The sequence below is a fragment of the Etheostoma cragini genome, chromosome 10, assembly GCF_013103735.1.
Source record: "Etheostoma cragini isolate CJK2018 chromosome 10, CSU_Ecrag_1.0, whole genome shotgun sequence".
Classification (NCBI taxonomy): Eukaryota; Metazoa; Chordata; class Actinopteri; order Perciformes; family Percidae; genus Etheostoma; species Etheostoma cragini.
The window spans coordinates 18,151,571-18,170,038 of NC_048416.1; the positions used below are offsets into that span (position 1 = coordinate 18,151,571).

General features: G+C 40.3%; 3 protein-coding genes and 1 long non-coding RNA gene across 6 annotated transcripts in view; all 4 read left to right on the plus strand.

The window, feature by feature from the left end:
• The window catches only part of atg2a (autophagy related 2A), a 25,185-nt gene extending 23,368 nt beyond the window's left edge, over positions 1 to 1,817 (plus strand). For both annotated transcript variants that reach the window (XM_034883428.1, XM_034883429.1), the window contains exon 42: positions 355 to 1,817. In XM_034883428.1, coding sequence (XP_034739319.1) covers positions 355 to 591 — 237 coding nt within the window. In that variant the 3' untranslated portion in view covers positions 592 to 1,817. The remainder of the gene's footprint in view (positions 1 to 354) is intronic.
• A 654-nt stretch (positions 1,818 to 2,471) lies between these two features.
• trmt112 (tRNA methyltransferase subunit 11-2) lies at positions 2,472 to 9,357 on the plus strand. Of its 2 annotated transcripts, none has more exons than XM_034883502.1 (4): positions 2,472 to 2,735; positions 3,568 to 3,669; positions 5,094 to 5,186; positions 8,212 to 9,357. In XM_034883502.1, the coding sequence occupies exons 1-4, from the start codon at positions 2,661 to 2,663 to the stop codon at positions 8,311 to 8,313; spliced, it is 372 nt and encodes a 123-aa protein (XP_034739393.1). In that variant the 5' UTR covers positions 2,472 to 2,660; the 3' UTR covers positions 8,314 to 9,357. The 2 variants fall into 2 exon arrangements, with proteins under 2 accessions (XP_034739393.1, XP_034739392.1); XM_034883501.1 differs by having other exon boundaries at positions 2,525 to 2,735; positions 3,565 to 3,669.
• Positions 9,358 to 10,140: 783 nt separating this feature from the next.
• Positions 10,141 to 18,403, plus strand: tgfb5 (transforming growth factor, beta 5). The gene is made up of 7 exons (XM_034883468.1): positions 10,141 to 11,687; positions 12,886 to 13,049; positions 13,580 to 13,712; positions 13,829 to 13,939; positions 15,594 to 15,774; positions 16,161 to 16,314; positions 17,991 to 18,403. The coding sequence occupies exons 1-7, from the start codon at positions 11,327 to 11,329 to the stop codon at positions 18,147 to 18,149; spliced, it is 1,263 nt and encodes a 420-aa protein (XP_034739359.1). The 5' UTR covers positions 10,141 to 11,326; the 3' UTR covers positions 18,150 to 18,403.
• On the plus strand, positions 13,946 to 15,016 carry LOC117951683. The gene is made up of 2 exons (XR_004658227.1): positions 13,946 to 14,266; positions 14,566 to 15,016. It is a non-coding gene; the product is annotated as an uncharacterized LOC117951683 (long non-coding RNA).
• Positions 18,404 to 18,468: the final 65 nt, after the last annotated feature.

The window sequence follows — 18,468 nt, forward strand, 5'->3', positions numbered from 1 at the left end:
GAAAATGGCTGCAATGAAACAAAGAGTGAAAAATTTAAAGGGGTCTGAATACTTTCCGTACCCACTGTATATATAACCAGGTTTCTAATATGTGCATGATTCGTCATTCTTGCCTTTGTAAACAATGGATAGTGAACAGAATTTAATTCTGAAGGTCCACCTACTAATGACGCAGAACATTTAGCCACATCCCAAGGATTGAAATGAAAGATCATAATATGTAGTGATGCACAATGCATGTAATCATCATTAATCAAGAAGCCAGTCGACTGTTTCTCTAATGCATGTGCGTAAATGAACTGAAACAGTTAATATTTTTGACTTATCTTTCCCTGGACTCTCTCTGCAATCCAGGGAGTGATTGACACGGCTCAGACCTTGTGCGATGTAGCATCCCGTGGCCACGAACAGAAGGGTCTACCCGGCGCTGTGGGCGGCGTCTTGCGGCAGATCCCACCCACGGTGGTCCGACCCTTAATAGTGGCCTCTGAAGCCACTTCCAATCTGCTCGGGGGTATGCGGAACCAGATCAAACCAGACGCCCGGAAGGAAGATTTCCTGAAGTGGCGCACGGATGATGGCCAAGAATGAAGACGACTTTTTTTTGTGTGTGTGTGTGAGAGAGAACGTGTGTTTGTGTGTGCAATTATGATTTGTGGAAGTCTCAGCTAAAGGAGAAAATCTAGGGTTTGAATGTGTATTTGCATGTGTGTATGGACTAATGAGTCAGTGTTGGCTCCAATGCAAAAACCAAGCAACGACTATCGACTACTGCAGTTACTGACACCAAGTGTTTTTATGTGGCTCCATCATACATGGACTTAACCAGATTTAATCAATCTGTTTGCATACATAGAACTCTCCTCATATTCCTTCCCTCAGTAATACACAAATCTGCATATTCTCCTTATTGTCTGTGCAAACATATCACAGTCACTCTCAACAGTTCATTTTCAATCCAACCAAGGGCGGGTAGAATTATCACCCTTAAGGTTTACTTGTGTATTGTGGGCACTCCATGTACTCTGAATTGTGCTGCTTGAAACTGTTTGTATTCTTATTTAAGGTAATGCTTTCTGGCACAATTTCACCTTCTTTCAAGGTCCATGGAGAAGAAGTAAGAGGAAGTAGGAAGAAGGTGAACCTATGTCAGAAATTCCTAATCTTTGCATTCACCCATCACCAGCTGCCAACAGTATACCCTTTATGGGTGCACTGTGTTGTCCAGTGATACTCATAGTAGAGACAAGGAGATATTTTAATGAAGTGTCCTTTGCTAACACCCTCTGGATGGTTTTCACCCTCAATTCACTACACATTGTCATTGGTTCAGCTTTGGTTCACCCTCCCTGCTTCTGTCAAATATAACACATACTGGCTCATATAGATACATACCTGACTGAGAACATGTTTACTGACTAAAAAGATAAACAGATCACACAAAGCCTGTAAACTCTGTAGCACATTGGATTATTTTAAAGTTTCACAAAGTCAAGTTAGCTTTCAGTTGTCTGTAACTCACAGACAGCTTTTACAGATATTAGCCAGTGGTTCTTCCTACTGCATTACAGCTCATTTGTGCTTCTGTTTCCTTCAACAGTTAAAGACTGTAGAACTAAATAACTCTCCTCTGTCTTCAGAGTTGCTTTGCCCTCTTCTTTAGTTGCCTTCCTGCATTTCTTTTGATTTTTTATTTGTTTTTTTATTCTGTTATAACATTAAGTATTGTCACACTTGTTTTCAAAATAAGAGTTGAAAGGATGTAAATCTGGTGACGATGGAGGATGAGAAATTGAGCATTTTGTGGTTAAAAAAAAGTTTTACATTTTTATCTTTTGTTTAAGAGTTGTGTGTGTGTGTGTGTGTGAGTGTGAGAGACAATGAGAGAGTGTGTGTACGTGTAATGCATGTCTGTAAAGGGTGACAGGTTGATGCTTGTTACACCTCTTGTGTGTAATTATTATTTACTATATCAAACTGTATGAATGACCTGTATAATATAAAAACAAGGAGTATACAAAATTAATACAAAAAATAAAAAATTTGAGTATAAAAACAGAATGCTATCTTTGCCTGAAATCTTTGCTGCTAATCTACATCAATGGCTGTTGGTTACAAGCACATTTACTCATGTACAGTTTTGTGGCAATCAATCTTTACTTTAGACATCTCCATTACTTTTCAGGGCGGTTCACTTTTGTTGACTTTTTTTCCTAAAGTTACTCAGCACACTTTCACACAGTTTAAATCGGTCACAAAATGTCGTCAACTGACCCATTGTTATAATACCAAAAACTACAGGTAATTGTTAAGATTAGTTCAATTTTAAATGTTAACACGTGAATGCATCAGTAACAGTAATCCAGTCGTGTAATACATATACTATTATTGTTGTAGTTAGAAAGAAACAAATTATACTGGCTATAATTTGATTCGGTGCATAGTGAATTACACTAAAGGCATTACTATGAAGAGACATATTTAACCAAGGAACCAACGGTAGTCGAGTTAAAACTTCGAGGCACTTTTTAAGCGATGCAACAGCGGAACTTCCGGTCCACATGTAAACCCAACAGCGTGATAAACGTAGATGATACTGTAATCTGGGTAAATTTACCTGAAAAAAACCCGCATTGAACTAGTGACAGTAGTTTGTAAACATGAAGCTGCTCACGCACAACATGTTGACATCCCACGTGAAGGGAGTCACTAAAGGATACCCGCTGCTCATCAAGGTAAGCTGTCAACACCTGGCTAACGTTAGCTACATGGCTAACGCCATAGACATACATAGACTGTATATTTAATATACAGTAACACTACTGAATCATCACATAGTCTTCATGCCCTGTGTTTTATGTTGTGTGGCTCAATGCAATGAGAGGAGAAAGAAACTCACTTGAAGTATACTGAACATGCGTAGTTTGTTTTTGTTTCTCCTACACCGTCTTACATTCAATAACTCACTAGAGGTTAGCAAGCTAGATAAGATTTAAAAAAAAAAAAAAAAAAAAAGTATTTGTCCCACAGTGGGGAAATTGTGGAAATTCCCTCTCCTAAAACTGTAGAAATGAACAGATTGTTTTAAAATAGGTATATCTGGAATTAGACCTGTACCTATATACTAGTTTTTAATAATATATCTATAGTGAATATGTTGATGCTTCTGTGGTCAAAATAACACACTAGTGCAATATATTTACCCCTTAATTTTGTATTGATAATAGAAAACCTGTGTATAGCATGTACACTACTAGAATGCAGTGCTTGTATGTGACACTATACTATGCCTGTCACTAGAGCTGGGCAATATATCGATATGACATTGATATCAAGATATGAGACTAGATATTGTCTTAGAGTAATATGGCATAAGTGGTGTCTTTTCCTGGTTTTAAAGGCTTAATTACAGTTAAGTGATGTTTCTTAAATTAAGAGACTGTTGTAACTAAATGAAACAAATGACAGAGGAAGTCATTTTGAACACTGCCATAATGTGTGTGGAAGGGCTGCATTGCTGTCTGAAGACCACCCACACTATTAGACTGCATTGTTTTCTTCAAGCAGGCAACTGAGGTGAAGGTGAATGAGGTAGACTTCAACCCTCAGTTTGTCACCCGCATGATCCCCAAACTGGAGTGGAGCGCTCTGGTCCAGGCTGCAGAGGAGGTGAGTCACACTGCACCAGAGACTGTCAAAACGTTTCATATCTGACACATTAAACATGAACATCAGCTTAAGGTTGGGGCATTCCGGAGAGACGTGGCAAAAGCCTCTAAGCTGTTAAGTAGCTCTCAATAGAAGCAAAGATATTCTTAAATTTGGAACAATCCATCAATTCAAATAGGGGAAAATAACTATTGTGTAATATAAGAAAAGTAGGGCTGTAATCAACCAAAGAATATCTTGGTCAACTGAAGTCATGAAATGTCGAAAAAAAATCGACTGGGAGGGGCGGGAAAAAAAAGTTAGATTAATTTACTGTACTGTCCCGCAGTACTTGTCTTTGTAGGCTATTTGCAGTATGTTAAATCGTTTTTGACCTAATTATTTTGCACTGAAATGCCACTGGTCTGTCGGCTCTGACAGCGCTGCATCAGCGCTCTGTGCATGTCCTCGCACGCAGGAGGTGTGGTGTGGCGTGCTGTCGCTGTATATTAACAAGTTCTCCAAACCTCAGCCCTCCACAACAGCAGTGGGCCTCATATCCTGAGCAATAAAGTCGACAATTCCTTCCGTGATATTATTTTTGCGTTTGGATGGTAGAGGCTTAACATCCAGCATGCAAATTTTGCATTTGACTTTTTTTCCGTTATCTATTTTGGTAAAATGCTGCCACACTGGCGATGTCTTCGACATGGTTAAAGAGGACTGACTGTAAATTAAACACTCACAATTAAATACATTTTCATCAAACCACCAACCAAGGCTTTCTAGTTCTTTCTTCAATCGGTCCCCAGTGCTATCCCCAAAAAACAAGGGGGGGTGTTCTAAAGACAGACTGTTACGTGTGAAACAGGGATGCTCTGAAAACACTCCCGTTAGCAATAAGTGCTTTCCACCCATAGACCGTAACGGTCTATGCTTCCACCTGATGAAATTAACACTGCAAAAAATCGACCAATCAGAATTTTGGTCAAGCCAGAACGTATCGACCAGTAAATCGACCAGTCGACTGGGAGCCCTAAAGTAAAGATTTGTTTAGTTTTGTTTTGTTATTTTTGTTACCTCCTTTTCACTGATGTACATACAAAATGTTGTCTTGTGTTGCATTATGGTTTTATCAATTGGAAAAATCTCACATAGTAATCATTTATAGAACGAGAGTGAATGTGGAATACTTTGTATCAACAGCCGTGGTTGCAGATGAAGAAATGGCTAACAGAGGGTCAACTCCTAAGGGTTAATACCCCAGTGAAGAGTATTCCATTACGCGGGTGTTGGGGATTATGTCATTGTTTTTATTTCTTTAGTGTATTGTTCCTCAGTAGGTGAAGAAAATGTAACGTTATCTTTTGCCACCAATTCACACCCATCTATACATTTGCAACTGCCCATTTTGACCCCTTGTCACTGTCTCACTCCCTCTTTAGTTGGGTCAACGGCAAGACCTGCCTGATGAGCTGGTACCGGAATATGAGAACAATGAAGAGTTCCTGAAGAAAGTGCACAGAGTGCTATTAGAGGTAAGAAGCTCAGGCATTCCTTTCAGTACCGCTATGTGTTTTTGACTGCAATTTTGCCTATGTTGTAACTAGATGCACATGAATGTTCTTTTAGGGCTGTGACTAACGACTGTTTTTATTATCTAATAATATGCCACATTTTTCGATGCTTGGGGCGAGGATTGTGTTGTTTTGTTAGATAAATGGTCTAAAACCCTAAGATATATAGTTTACAGTTTAGTTTGTATAAAAAAAGGGAAAAACAGCAAATCCTCACATTGAAGAAGCTGGAACCAGATAGGCATAGGTTTGGCATTTCTGCTTAAAAATGACATCATCCATCGATTATAAGAAATATCTACAAATTCTGTTGATCGTCTAATCAATTTCCGAACTGCTTGGTGTAGTTCTCTTCCCCATTGTTACAAATATTTTGATTTGGGAAAAATATTCTAAATCCTAACCAACACATTTTCACAAGCTTAAAACATTTCAAAAAGTAGGGAAAGTGTGTTGTGATCCTTTTGTGTTGGCGGCCTCCAGTTCTCCATTCTTGAAATAATCCACCGTGTAGATCCCTGCAGTGGTACCTTTTTCGTGTTTCATTGAACACAGTCAATGACTCATTAGGATAATTATGGGATGTTTTTGTGTAGAACACTTAAGTACACCTTTTGGAAATCAAAAAGCAATACAACAACTATCACTCTCAGACGGTAACATAACTCTGTAACAAAGGTACTGTTGGCATTTCACATCCTGTTTCTATTACTGGAAATGGCAATCAGCAGCAAAGCTTTCATGTGGTCGTTTCCTGCACAGTGTCTTGTTCATGCATTCAGTAATGAACAGTGTTGGGCAAGTTACTTTTATAAAGTAATTAATTACAGTTACTAGTTACTACTTCTAAAAAGTAACTAAATTAGATACACTGTTACAAATTATAAAAGTAACTGGTTACTTCAGAAAGTAATTAATACGTTACTTTCAAGTAACTTAAAATGGACCTAAAGTACTGTACATGTGCACGTTCAATTATTTATGGTTTATCTGAATATTATAATGAAATGGAAAATTTAACAGATACAATGAACATACATCTAAACTATTGTATTGTTGCTGTGGGACAAAGTGAGACTAGCCTCCGATCAAATGCCATGGACATAGATCATATGTCTGGTGGATTGATACAAATAATAATAGATGTTTTGGAACTTTTGATATTTATTGCCCCTCAAAATTAAATAATGCTCCCCCCTCTCTCCTTGATTTCAAAAGTCCATACCTGTCTCTGGTTGACTTACTCGCTTGTCTCGTGCATGGCCCACTAACCAAGGAAGAAAATAAGTCTTTTCCTCTCGGCTCAGAGATCTAGTTGGTCTGATGAAAAAACAGCTTCAATTATAGTAATGCACCACATTTTTTGGCACCAACTGTAACGGTGTTATTAAAATGGGAAGAGTAATCAATTAGATAACTCGTTTTCTGAAAAAAAGTAACGCCGTTATTTATAACGTTGTTATTCCCATCACTGGCAATGAAGAGCGCCATTGATGTAGAGTTTCAACACAGGAACTAAAATACTTTAGTTTTAGACATTATCCCAACCCCATTACACTGCATTACCAAAAGTGTTGACTCGTAGACTTCCCACATGATTGTTGAAACACCTCATTATAAAGCCATTGGCATTTAATGGTAAACTCACTCATACAGTGCTTTTCTACATTAACAGACAAAGCGCTTTACATTTTGCCTCTTATACACACACTCACACACTGAAGGCAACAGAGGAGCCAGGAATCACACCGTCAACCCTGTTATTAGTGGACAACCCGCTCTTCCTGCAGAGCCACAGCCGTCCGCTGTGTCATAGCCGCTTTGAGCTCCTATTACAGCGTCTACTGTTCTGGGAAGACTTTTCACTGGCTGCAGGGATTTGCTCCAATTCAGCCATAAGAGCAAGAGTGAGGTCCAGTACTGGTTCCAGTTCATCTCAAAGTTGTTGGATGAGGTGGATGTCAGGGCTCTGTGCAGCCCAGTCAAGTCCCTCCACACCAAACTCTGAAATCTATGTCTGTATGGACCGGGTCTTGTTCATGGGGGCTTTGTCATGTTGGCTTCCCCAAACTGTTGAAACTATTTCTTGTAAACAAAAGTGATGTTTACATTGATTTTTACTCACCACAACACACACACCTTGAGGTCTTGGATGCATTTTCTTCCCTATAAAACATTAGCAATTTTTTTTTTTTTTTATATACATAATATATTATCAATCCTTCATTGTTTACATTAATGTTCACTTGCGTGCAGTCTTCTAGTTTGCTGCCTTTTTATCGTTGGGCATATTACTGCCGTAGATAATTGGAATAGTGTAAAGCCATTGGCAGGACTATATATTTTTTAAATCAGCTCCATAGCTTTACTAGTGTTCAGAAACTCCACATGCTACCATTAACTTTATTTGTTTTTTTTGTCTATACTAGATTTAAAAAAATATATTAAAAAAACAGATGAGCCTCACAGATGTCATGAAATACTGAAAGATACTGAATAAGATTAATAAAAAATCTGTCTTTGCAAAATCCCATCTTTTTTTCATGGCCCAGAAGCAAATTTTCCAAAGCCATGTACCAGGCCACAACCCAGGGGTGTAAAAATGATTGTATGGACCCAATCACAACGTTTGTTTACATAGACTTTCATGATTCGGTCTACACTGTAGCATTAGATTTCCATTTCCATTTAGATATTTGGAACTAAGAGGCCAAACAAAAAGTATGACAAAAGGGTGTCCGTATACTTTTGGCCATATCATGTTAGTTGCTCTGTGGCAGGGACCGTCAATGTTTTCAGACCAAGGACCCCTTAGCTGAAAGGGAGACCCCCACTACATATTATTAAATATAAACTGAGTTGCATATTAAACTGGGCCTACAATAACATGTAGGGTGGCTAAGCTATTAAAATAATTATTGACATTCACATATACTACATCAAGTTTCAATGGTTACGTATCTCAGTGAATGTGTGTGTGTTGCAGGTGGAGGTGATAGAGGGCTGTCTGCGGTGCCCTGAATCAGGACGAGAATTCCCGATCTCCAGAGGAATCCCCAACATGCTGCTGAACGAGGATGAGGTGTAGACGGCAGCTCCACGACATCAACGCTTCTCATACACAACCTCACCCCAAGGTGTCACTCACATTGGATTGTGGGTATTCAGAAAGAGAGAAGAGAAAGGTGGGACTAAACTCGGGGCCATGAGAAAATAGGCCACACTGTTTGGTTGATTGTTGTTATGACATTTACGTGAGTGATGCTGCCAGTGGAGGGAAAAGATTTCAAGAATAGCTGATGGAAATGTTCCCTGAGAGTAACCCCCAGTGGTTTATCTGTATTTATTTTTGTAACTGTTTTGGGTTCTTTCTTTCTTTCTTTTTTCAATAAAACTCTTGATTTCCCAACAACAGCCAAAATTGTTTAAGGTTTTTGTGGAAAATATGGATTCACTTTTATTACAGACATGCTAAAATATATAACCCCTGAGGTTCCAGGGTGAACCCCATCTCGCCCTCTCTCCGGGTTAAGACAGTGCTGAGGGCCAGATGACGTGGCAGTGGCTTGTCTATATTTGGCTTTGAGGAAAATAGGCAGAAAAAGCAGGCAGGCTGGAAGTTGTTTTTGAGGAAGTCTTTCTTTTTTATGCCACACGCACACAAACACGCACACATGCACTCGTACGACACCCCACCTGGGCGGGCTTCTGTGATCTGAGATGTCCCACAGTGTGTCTGCTCATAGAAAGAGTTGAAGTCCACATAGATAAAAAAGTGTCTTTCCAATCATTTCTGGCTAAGATGGTGCAGCAGTAGTCAAGTTGGAACAGGAGTCTGTTTGTTCGCAAGCATTGTAATCAAAACCTTGCCAGAACAGACGCTGAAAGGAGGGGGGGGGGGTTGCCCTGACCAGAAGCCTCAAGGGAGCCTGAGTCTCTCCTACCTTTCCCTTCTACTTACAGCAATTACAGGCCTGCACCCGCAACTATAATAATGGTATAATGGGATGGCAGCAGAGCAGCAATAAAAACCACCCCTGACAGATTAACAGTCCACTCCAAGTTCTGAGCTGTAATTAACGAGGAGACCGAAAGAGGAACAGAGAGAAAAGAAAGGGCCTAGATTGGTAGCTGGAAAAGATAAAGATAAAAAGGGATGGGCTGTGGAGTAAATTTAATGGAATTAGGATAAGCCTAAAGCTATCGGTAGGAGTGAGTTTAAGCTGAAAATCGCACTGCGGTCCTTACTGAAGCTGCGTTTTGAAGTTGCTGGCATGGACTATCTTCTATTTGATAATTTTGATGTTTAAAGATTTATTTTTGACATTTTGGGGAATTTTCTTGGCTTCTGTGCTGTAACGTTAAATATGAAGCTACAGTCTATGGGCTTAGTTTAGCAAAAACACTAAAAAAAAAGCTAACGTGGCTTTGGCAAAAGGTATTAAAAACCACCGACTAGCAACTCTGAAGCTCACTGATGATTCTGTATTTGTGTAATTTGTAATAAATGTTGTAATTTAGAAGTGCTGGTGTGCAGATTTTGTTATCTTTTTCTTCGTGTTCCCAGTGTTTATGCTAAGCTAAGATAACAGGCTGCTGGCTCTAACGTTAAGCTATCTTCATATTTACAATACAGGTTGGTAAATTATCGATCTTCTCATCTAAATATCGGTGAGATAGTGAATATTTCCCATAATGTCAAACTATTCCTTTAAGCCTGATACTGAGATGTCCCCAGAGGATGTTCACCTGCAGAGAGAGGGTGGTGCAAGCATTTTTGTGGAGAGAAGAAATTGCAAAATGTGTTTGAGAGAGGAAGATGGCTCTTGCCTACATAATCACACACTCCCTTCCTTTGGTGGCAACCCGCCCCACCACCACTTCTCTCACATCCAGTCCCTCCCTCCTCCACCTCCTTCTGTCTGAGCATTTCTCTCACAGGATCTGCAGAATAATGGAGTCAAATCATGCAGCAGGTCTCAGTGTTTTCAACAGAGCTTTCAGGCTGGAGCTCACTTAAACCGAGGATCTGTAATTTACTGTGAAATTTCTTTTTTTTCTTTTTTTAAATTCACAGCACAAGGACTTCTTTCATATATTTTTCTGCGTCATGTCTTTTTATGTCGTCTGACTTTTTCCGTGTTTTTATGTTTATATGAAGGGAATTAACAGGCCCACCATAGTTTTTTCCAACATAAATCAACAGTATATTCCTACGTTTTAGTGCAGACTTCTTTCTGTTTACATATAACGGGGAATGAGAGGACCTCATTGGGTATGTTTTTCTTAAAGCTGTAACTAGATTCTCTGGAAGCGGGTATGGGCCAGTTTTTGCTCCACAGATGGGTGTTTGGGAGGTGAAAGCACGGGAGCCGCGCTGCTTCAGATAAAGTGAGCAGCTCAGGTTTTAGTTTGAAGGATTTGCGACATGGGCTGAGCTCCTGTGATGACTCTTTTCTCCTGAAAGCTGTTGAATCATCCGAGGATGGACTACGGAAAATTGAGACGGATAAAATGTATTTATCGATTCTTAAACTAATTAAATATCGTCACTTTTAGACGCAGAAAGTGCGCACACACCGGCACGTTACAACCCCGGAGCTTTTGAACGCACCGGATTGGAATTCAAGAGTCAGCCAAACTTCCTATCACTAAATGTGAGGTTTTTAAAGTGGAGTTTGGTTGCAGTGTGATGTCATTTGGCGTGTGGAAGCGGATCCGCGTGTTTTTTTTTTTAATTCAACAACTTAAATGTAGACTCTAAAGAACAAATGGCAATGCGTCTTTATGTGTCTGGTGTTAAAATATGCAGGCGCGTGTATGAATATTGTTACAAAATAACCTTAGCAGAATACGTGTGAAGTCAGCAGATGTGGGTTTTCTTTCCACTGAAAGTGGTTTTGACCAAAATAGCCTGTTAGAACTGGATATTGTTTATTGTTTAGTTTTTTGCTTTATTTTATTTCAATAGTTTTGGAGACATTCTTGGTTTTTGAGACTCCGCTTTAGTGGCAGTCTCCCACACTGACCGCAACAGTTTCAGCTGGATTTTCTCCACGAGCGTTCAGAGAATCTCTGTCCCTCCGTCTCTTCCCCGGACAATGTGGCTCCTCCGCCTCTCGCTGCTGCTGCTGCTGCTCCGGTTCTCCGGTGTGTTGCTGGTCGAGGGTTTCAACACGTGTCACTCCATCAACCTGGACGCGCAGAAGTCCCGGCGCATCGAGGCGGTCCGCGGACAGATCCTAAGTAAGCTCCGCATCCGCAGCCCGCCGGACAAGGACGAGGCCCCGCCGCCTGGCACGGTGCCCCCGGAGGTCATGCTGCTCTACAACAGCACGCGGGAGTTGCTGAAGGAGCGCGCGCGTCTGGCCGAGTCTGCGTGCGAACGCGAGAGCAGTGAAGAGGACTATTATGCAAAAGAGGTGCAAAGGATTGACATGCTTCCTCCCCGCACCGACACAAGTAAGTCCATAAGATGTGAGAGAGCTCTCAACATGTGGTCCGGGGTCCTTATGGGTCACTGAAGGGGGTCCAAAATGAACCTGCTGAAATAATTCAAACATTTACATACACTTTTTACTTGTGAGTCCTTTAAATAAACGTAGTTTATTCGTGGAACGTCACCACTGGTTACAACCTGATTAAAAGGCAATTAAAGAGGGATTCTTCTTTGTTAGATTGAAGGAGTTTTAGCGGTCCGAAGAAGGGAAAGTAGCAGATAAGATATTTAATGTAAGAAGTAGCAGCAGCAGTCCATTGTTTGTGGATTTATCTTAGCATTATCCTTTTTCTTTTATATATCACATATTTAGAATACAGTGCACAGACTGTATAAGATTCAGCTCCGTTCCCTTTCCCATACTGTGTTGAAAGTATCAGTGGTCTGGAAGAATTCAGATCCTACTTATAAAAGTATGTCAAAAGCACTGTTTTACAAATAAAACTGCTGCATTCAAAATCTTACTGAAGTAATAGTACAGGAGTATTGGCAGTAACATAGACATGTTAAATGTTAAACACACAACTGGTGGTGCAAAGTGATCCTTTAGGGTTGGTTAAATAGCTAATGCATTAATGCATCTTTTTACGTAATCTTGTCCAGTTGGCTCTAACGACTACTTTATTTATGGCTGGGATATTTATTCAATTTGTTAAGTGTTGTGTGGAAAATGTTTTATACGCATGGTGACTAATATCTCAATTAGAACTGTGGAGAAGGTAAACTTATCAGGAGTTAGATAATATCAGTTAGCTAGAGAAGTACCCTTGAGCAAGGCACTCAATAACTCTAATGCCTTCAGAGCAGCTTTATGGTGGCAAACCGCCAGTGGGGGTTTGTAGCACGCATCTCTCACAAATAGAAACAAAACTTAATGTTGATGGACCTCATTTGGGAGAGTTTAAGAGTAATGGTACTGGATACTACATGGTACATAATTACATAACTGTTCAGTTGGGAGGTGACGCAACAATTATCCATATATTAAACTTAAGACCAGACGCATTTACTCACTTTGCCCAAACCTTTCATTTAGGTTCGAGACACTCATCAGCAGTAATTATGTCAGAGACAAGGCATCAGCTCTACAGCTGATGCCTTGAGAAGACGTGAGATGTTGTTGGATCCTTCGTCATCCTTTTTGTGTTTTCTTTCTTCCAGATGCCGTACATCCAGCAGCCCCCAACCCCCATTACAGAGTCGTCCACTTTGACGTCAGTGGAGTGGACCTGACCAACAGCACCCTGGTTAAGGCTGAGTTCAGGATCTTCAGAGCTCCCAACCCGCAGGCTCGGGCGTCAGAGCAGAGAGTGGAGATCTATCAGGTAAACAACAGTATGATGGCTCAAAGCTCCCTTGTTTATCACTTTGACTGCAGCTGAACCACCAAACTAGTATGTAATTAGCAATATTGGGAAGAGACTTGGATTGCTGTCTTTTTAAGCATTTACATCCAAATAAACCCAATTTTCTGCAATAATGAAGGAGGCACTGAATCCATGCATTGTTTTTGTTGTTGTTGACCTTTTCCTTCAGGAATGTAGCCGCCAGGCCAACATGACTATTATGACATCAAATCTTCACACATTTAAACTATATTTATATTTGGACTTGAGGGAGACTTTTCACACCTTTTACAGAAATATGTTAGCCCAGGAAAGTGAGTAAACAAAATGAACATGTCTGATGAGAGATTTGCAGGTTTTTGTGGGCTTTTATGGCACAGTGTTAGGCTCTGTGCCATTCATGTGTTGTGAAAAAAAGATGAAGATGAACTCACTGCCCCCTTTACCACAGTGGAAATTATAATATTTACTGACTTTCCGTTTGTTGTGTGTGTGTGTGTGTGTGTCAGCTGCTGAAGCCAGATGAAGAGAGTACCTCCACTCAGCGTTACATTGACTCCCGCACTGTTCAGCCGAAGGCAAAGGGAGCCTGGATCTCTGTGGAGGTCACCGAAACCATTAAGGACTGGGTATCAGATCCAGGTTGGCCTCAGCACTTCCTCCACATAATGATATATATATATATATCATAATATTGTGTGTGTGTGTATGTGTGTGTCCATCAGCTGATCTTAATGTGTGTCTTTACTACTTATCAGAGAATAATCTTGGCTTGAAGTTGGGCGTTCACTGTCCCTGCTGCACATTTGTCCCATCCACCAACAACATTGTTCCCAACAAGAGTGAGGAGCTAGAAGCTCTCTTTGCAGGTTTGTTGCACTTTTTTTGTAAGCCAAGTCTTAGTACTCATAAATATGTATGCGCAGGGTGGACAAATAGAACAATTTTCTGAGGCTAACAGTGACATTAAATCTTAAACTGTGTTTGTATTTAGTATTCCGACTAGAGGGAAACATTTTTGTGCCGCTTACAGGAAAATTCAGAGAAGCTGATTGTCGTCATTGAGAGAAACCTTCAGGTAAAAACTGAGATTATAGATTCAGTCTGAACATGATGAAGTTTCTGTAGATGATGGTTGTTTATGGATGAACACGCAACATTGGTTTTATTTGGGCCACATGTGAAAATTAGCTGTTGTTTTAATTCAATTCAATTTGTATTTATAGTATCAAATCATAACAAAAGTTATCTTAAGGCGAGACCCAGGCTCTTGGTAGGCGATGTCTAACGGGCCGGTTGGAGATGTAATACACAGTGGCCATAATAGTCACTATAAACATAAAGGAACAGTGACTACAAATAGTAGTCGTAGTAATTCATGTCAAAGCAGGCCACTGCAAGGCGTTACAGGGTGTAGCGTGGCATAGCAGAGCATAGGTGGGCATTGCAGGATTTGGCAGGATGCAGCAGGTAATTGCACAAGGATAAACATAAGGATTTAACCACAACACATAAACACATACACGAACAAACATGACGGTGTAGTTAAACTTAGCCTCGGTTTTATCTGAAAGTGGAGAGATATATTGAACAGGTTGGTTGCAAATGGCTTTGTAAGGGCATTAAAAGCACTTTTGTAAGATTTATCAGCAGAGCAATAATTCTACAGGTCACAAAATGTGAACATAAAGTGGAGAGTCTTCTGTAAGGCGTCTCCAAAATGATTCATGAATCACTCACACACAATCGTACAGGAATAATGGCGAGACTGTTCTTGCACATACTGTGAAAGTGTTCAGAGTGTCTGTGTGGCGTCATTTAGGCCCAAAATTATGGCACTTTTCTCAGGATTTACACTCAGCCGGACCAAGTCAGTTTTTTCACCACTTGGAAAAAATGTAGACTTTTGATACTGATGTAAGACAAGCAGGTGCTTGTTTTGAGCTCCCAAAAAACATGAAATCAGATACAAACAGTCAGGTTGTCATTCTTGGCTTAGGAAACAACTGCATCATGTATATAGACACATATATATCAGTTTATGAACTGTAATATTTGTGAAACTTTAGTTTTTTTTTAAACTTTAAAATGTGTTCCACTGCCTTCTCAGAAAAAACCCTTGGACATTAACGTATTACTGTATATGATCTACCATTTTTTTCCCGGCATCTAAAATGAGCAAACTGTGGAAATTCAAATGCGTGAATTTGGTAGTTCCCAACCTTTTTGCCTTGTGATTCTTCACAACAAAGCAATGTCTGCTCACAAATTCTTGTTGCAGGCTACATTTATCTGGCTTTGTGAACAATGAGTACTCATCCTTTCATTCTTCACAGAGAGGGAAGACTATCCAGTACAGTGTATGATTTTAAAAAAAGAAGCTATTTTTGAAAAGTGTCCAAAAAATAATACACACAAACATTTCCTTTCCTGTTAATTTCCTAGGTTTATCCTGCGACCCCTCGGGGGTCTCGACCCTCAGGTTGAAACCACTGTTAAAAACTGTTACTTTGCTCCCCTCAGGCGTGGATGATGAGCAGCTTCGTCAGATCAGAAAGCCCGGCCAGGTTAAAGGCCAGGCAGATTTCAGCACCAAGACGCCGCACCTCATCCTCACCGTGCTGCCCAGTGACAGAGTGGACAACCCGGTCAAGAAGAACCGCAAGAAGAGGGCGGCCGCCACTGACACCACAACCTGCTCCCGGTAGGAATGCCAACCACACTCGTTTGTTATGTGTGACTGACTGACAGCACTGACATGTAGTTTTGTAATTCTGAAATCTCGTCGCGGTAGATTTTTTCTCCTGACCCAAACCTTTGCAGACTATTGTGGGGCAAAACTAACAATATTGACCCTGTGTTTAGACTGCAGGCCAACATGCGTTTTATTTAGACTACCTCACGCTGCAGAGGAAAACTCTGGCAGCCTTGCATAGTCATTAACTTGTGATGGCTGGTTCTTCAATAGTGACCCGTTGTCATTTTCCCATGACCCTTTGGGTCCTTGCCCCAGACCATGAAAGCAGGAGGGGAGGTAAAATATTTCAAATACATGTACTGTATGTTGTGTCTCTTCTCTGTGTGTCTTAGCGGTGGAGACCAGGGCTGCTGCCTGCGCTCGCTTTACATCGACTTCAGGCGGGACCTCAACTGGAAGTGGATCCATGAGCCCAAAGGTTACAAAGCCAACTTCTGCGCCGGCAGCTGCCCTTACCTCTGGAGTGCCAACAACCACTATAACTTGGTGAGTTGGTAGATTTCCATTTCTGTAAGATGAGACATGACCCAGGTCTGCATGTTAAAGCCTTATCGGTAGCATCTGAAATGTTTCTGTAAAACCGAGAATTGATTTAATTGTCCTTTGTTCAGACATTTCCTGATATGAATCAACATTTTAAATAGGCAAAATTAAAATACGCCGGCTGCATGGCGTTGTTGTAATGTAAGGTACTGTTTTGATCTTTTTTTCATCTCGTAAAGGTATTGTATTGATACTAGTATCTAACTATTTCAGGCAATACCCCAGTCCAGACACAAACACCTTGATATCTCTGGTCACTTTGTGACTGCCTGTATCTCTCCTAAGCCCATAAGGGTACTGTGATACACACCACCACAACAAACATGTCTGTTTTAGCCACTTAGGCTAATAAGTTAATCTAGCCATTGGAATGGCTAGATTAATTCAAAGTCAAAAAGACAGAAAGTCAAAAAAAGTCAACTGTGCTTTTTTTAATTATACTTCGCTGCAATCTTGAGATTGACAACCTTTTTCTTTGTTTAATAATTTGGATAAAGACTTCTCAATGTCAGAGCTAAACTCTATGAATAAATAGTTGTGTTGCTCCAGTGCAAACAAAAGCAATAACTGAAGTAACTCCTCAGTCTCTCTAGTAAAACACTCCAATCAACCTCAATGTACAGAAACTATGAAATGCGGGTGACAGTTCCCTTTAAATGAGCTTTAAGTGCATTGTTTGTGGCGGCCAGACACCGCAGTTAGCTAAGACTGGTTAACCCCAGCGTCATAAATGGGCTGTCACCTGGCAAAAGCCAGTTACATTACAGGGTTACGCAACGCAGCCTGTTTGTCTCGTAGCTTGTGACTAACTCTTACAGAACCTTCTGCTTTACTTTTTCTTTCATCCTTGGTTGTAATATACAGTAGATTTGTAGGATTCTCACATTTATTTGATACTTAAGTTTGCTGCAAAGAGACATTTTGCTGCTGACAACAAAAGCCACTGTGTCTTTCACAGGATTTGATTGGCTTGGTTTGATGGAGTTTGGCTAGAGTTTGGTTAGTTTAAAGAAAACATTGGCAGACAGGGGTTATAGGATAAAGTGCCAATTGTTAAACGTTGACAGTAATATATTTACTTACAAAGCCCCTGATACATTAAAACATTAAATATTCATGACTAAATAGACAGCCATCCAAGTTAAGAAAAAGATTTGTAGGTATTTTTGTGAAGCCAAATCTGCTTAATCAGGTGCTGCTTCATAAGAAATACATAGACATGTCAGGAAATACTCTTATTGATACCACTAGTTTTTTAGCTTAGCTTAGCATAAAGAATGGAGACAGGAGGAATTATTGTTGGACTATTCCTTTAACAGTGGCCTGTTAACCTAAGCGAAAAACCTCACAACTGTCATCACATTTTGAGTCAAACTTTGTTAAATCATGATTGGTGTAAAACGAACATGAAATCAACTTTCTCAAATCGAGCTCTGCACACTACACACACATGAGAAAAACAAAGAGAAAACACAAGAAACAGGAAGTGTCTCAAGTAAAATAAAGCTGTTCTAACGTCCAAAGCTGCTCTAACGTTGGCAAAACGTTTCATATTAAGAAACTGATTTCTTAGTTGAACACTCTAATTAACTCTCCTTTATTTCTTTTTCCCGGGTCAGATTCTGCCCTTGTACAACAAGCTGAACCCTGAGGCCTCGGCCTCGCCTTGCTGCGTTCCTCAGGACCTGGAACCCCTCACAATTATGTACTTCATAGGCCGCACACCGCGCGTTGAGCAACTCTCCAATATGGTCGTCAAATCCTGCAAGTGCCGCTGAGTTCAGAGGAAGAGGTGATTACAGGACCAAAACTAGAGGAGAGCACAGACGGATCCTTTGTACATTAATCTTCGCTGTTTGATCACCTTTTGCAGACCTTTTAGATGTTATATTTTCACTCAAATATCCCATTCTTAACAGGCATTAAAAATTGTTCATTCCCTGGACCTTTTCTGTTTGATATAGGAATCTGTAAATATGACAACATAACTGTATTAAACCTGTACTTGGATATTAAAGGGGGTGTTGTGTGATTTGGCTGCATTTGGTCGGCATGAAAAGGATTCTTTTTATCAGGATTTCGATTCCCCCTCAGTCG

Coding starts and splice junctions, on each gene's coding strand:
- tgfb5 (XM_034883468.1), top strand. CDS start 11,327: ATGTGGCTCCTCCGCCTCTCGCTGCTGCTGCTGCTGCTCCGGTTCTCC. Junction 13,713..13,828: donor GGACTGGGTATCAGATCCAG/GTTGGCCTCAGC, acceptor ACTACTTATCAG/AGAATAATCTTGGCTTGAAG. Junction 15,775..16,160: donor GACACCACAACCTGCTCCCG/GTAGGAATGCCA, acceptor TGTGTGTCTTAG/CGGTGGAGACCAGGGCTGCT.
- trmt112 (XM_034883501.1), top strand. CDS start 2,661: ATGAAGCTGCTCACGCACAACATGTTGACATCCCACGTGAAGGGAGTC. Junction 2,736..3,564: donor GATACCCGCTGCTCATCAAG/GTAAGCTGTCAA, acceptor GTTTTCTTCAAG/CAGGCAACTGAGGTGAAGGT. Junction 5,187..8,211: donor TGCACAGAGTGCTATTAGAG/GTAAGAAGCTCA, acceptor TGTGTGTTGCAG/GTGGAGGTGATAGAGGGCTG.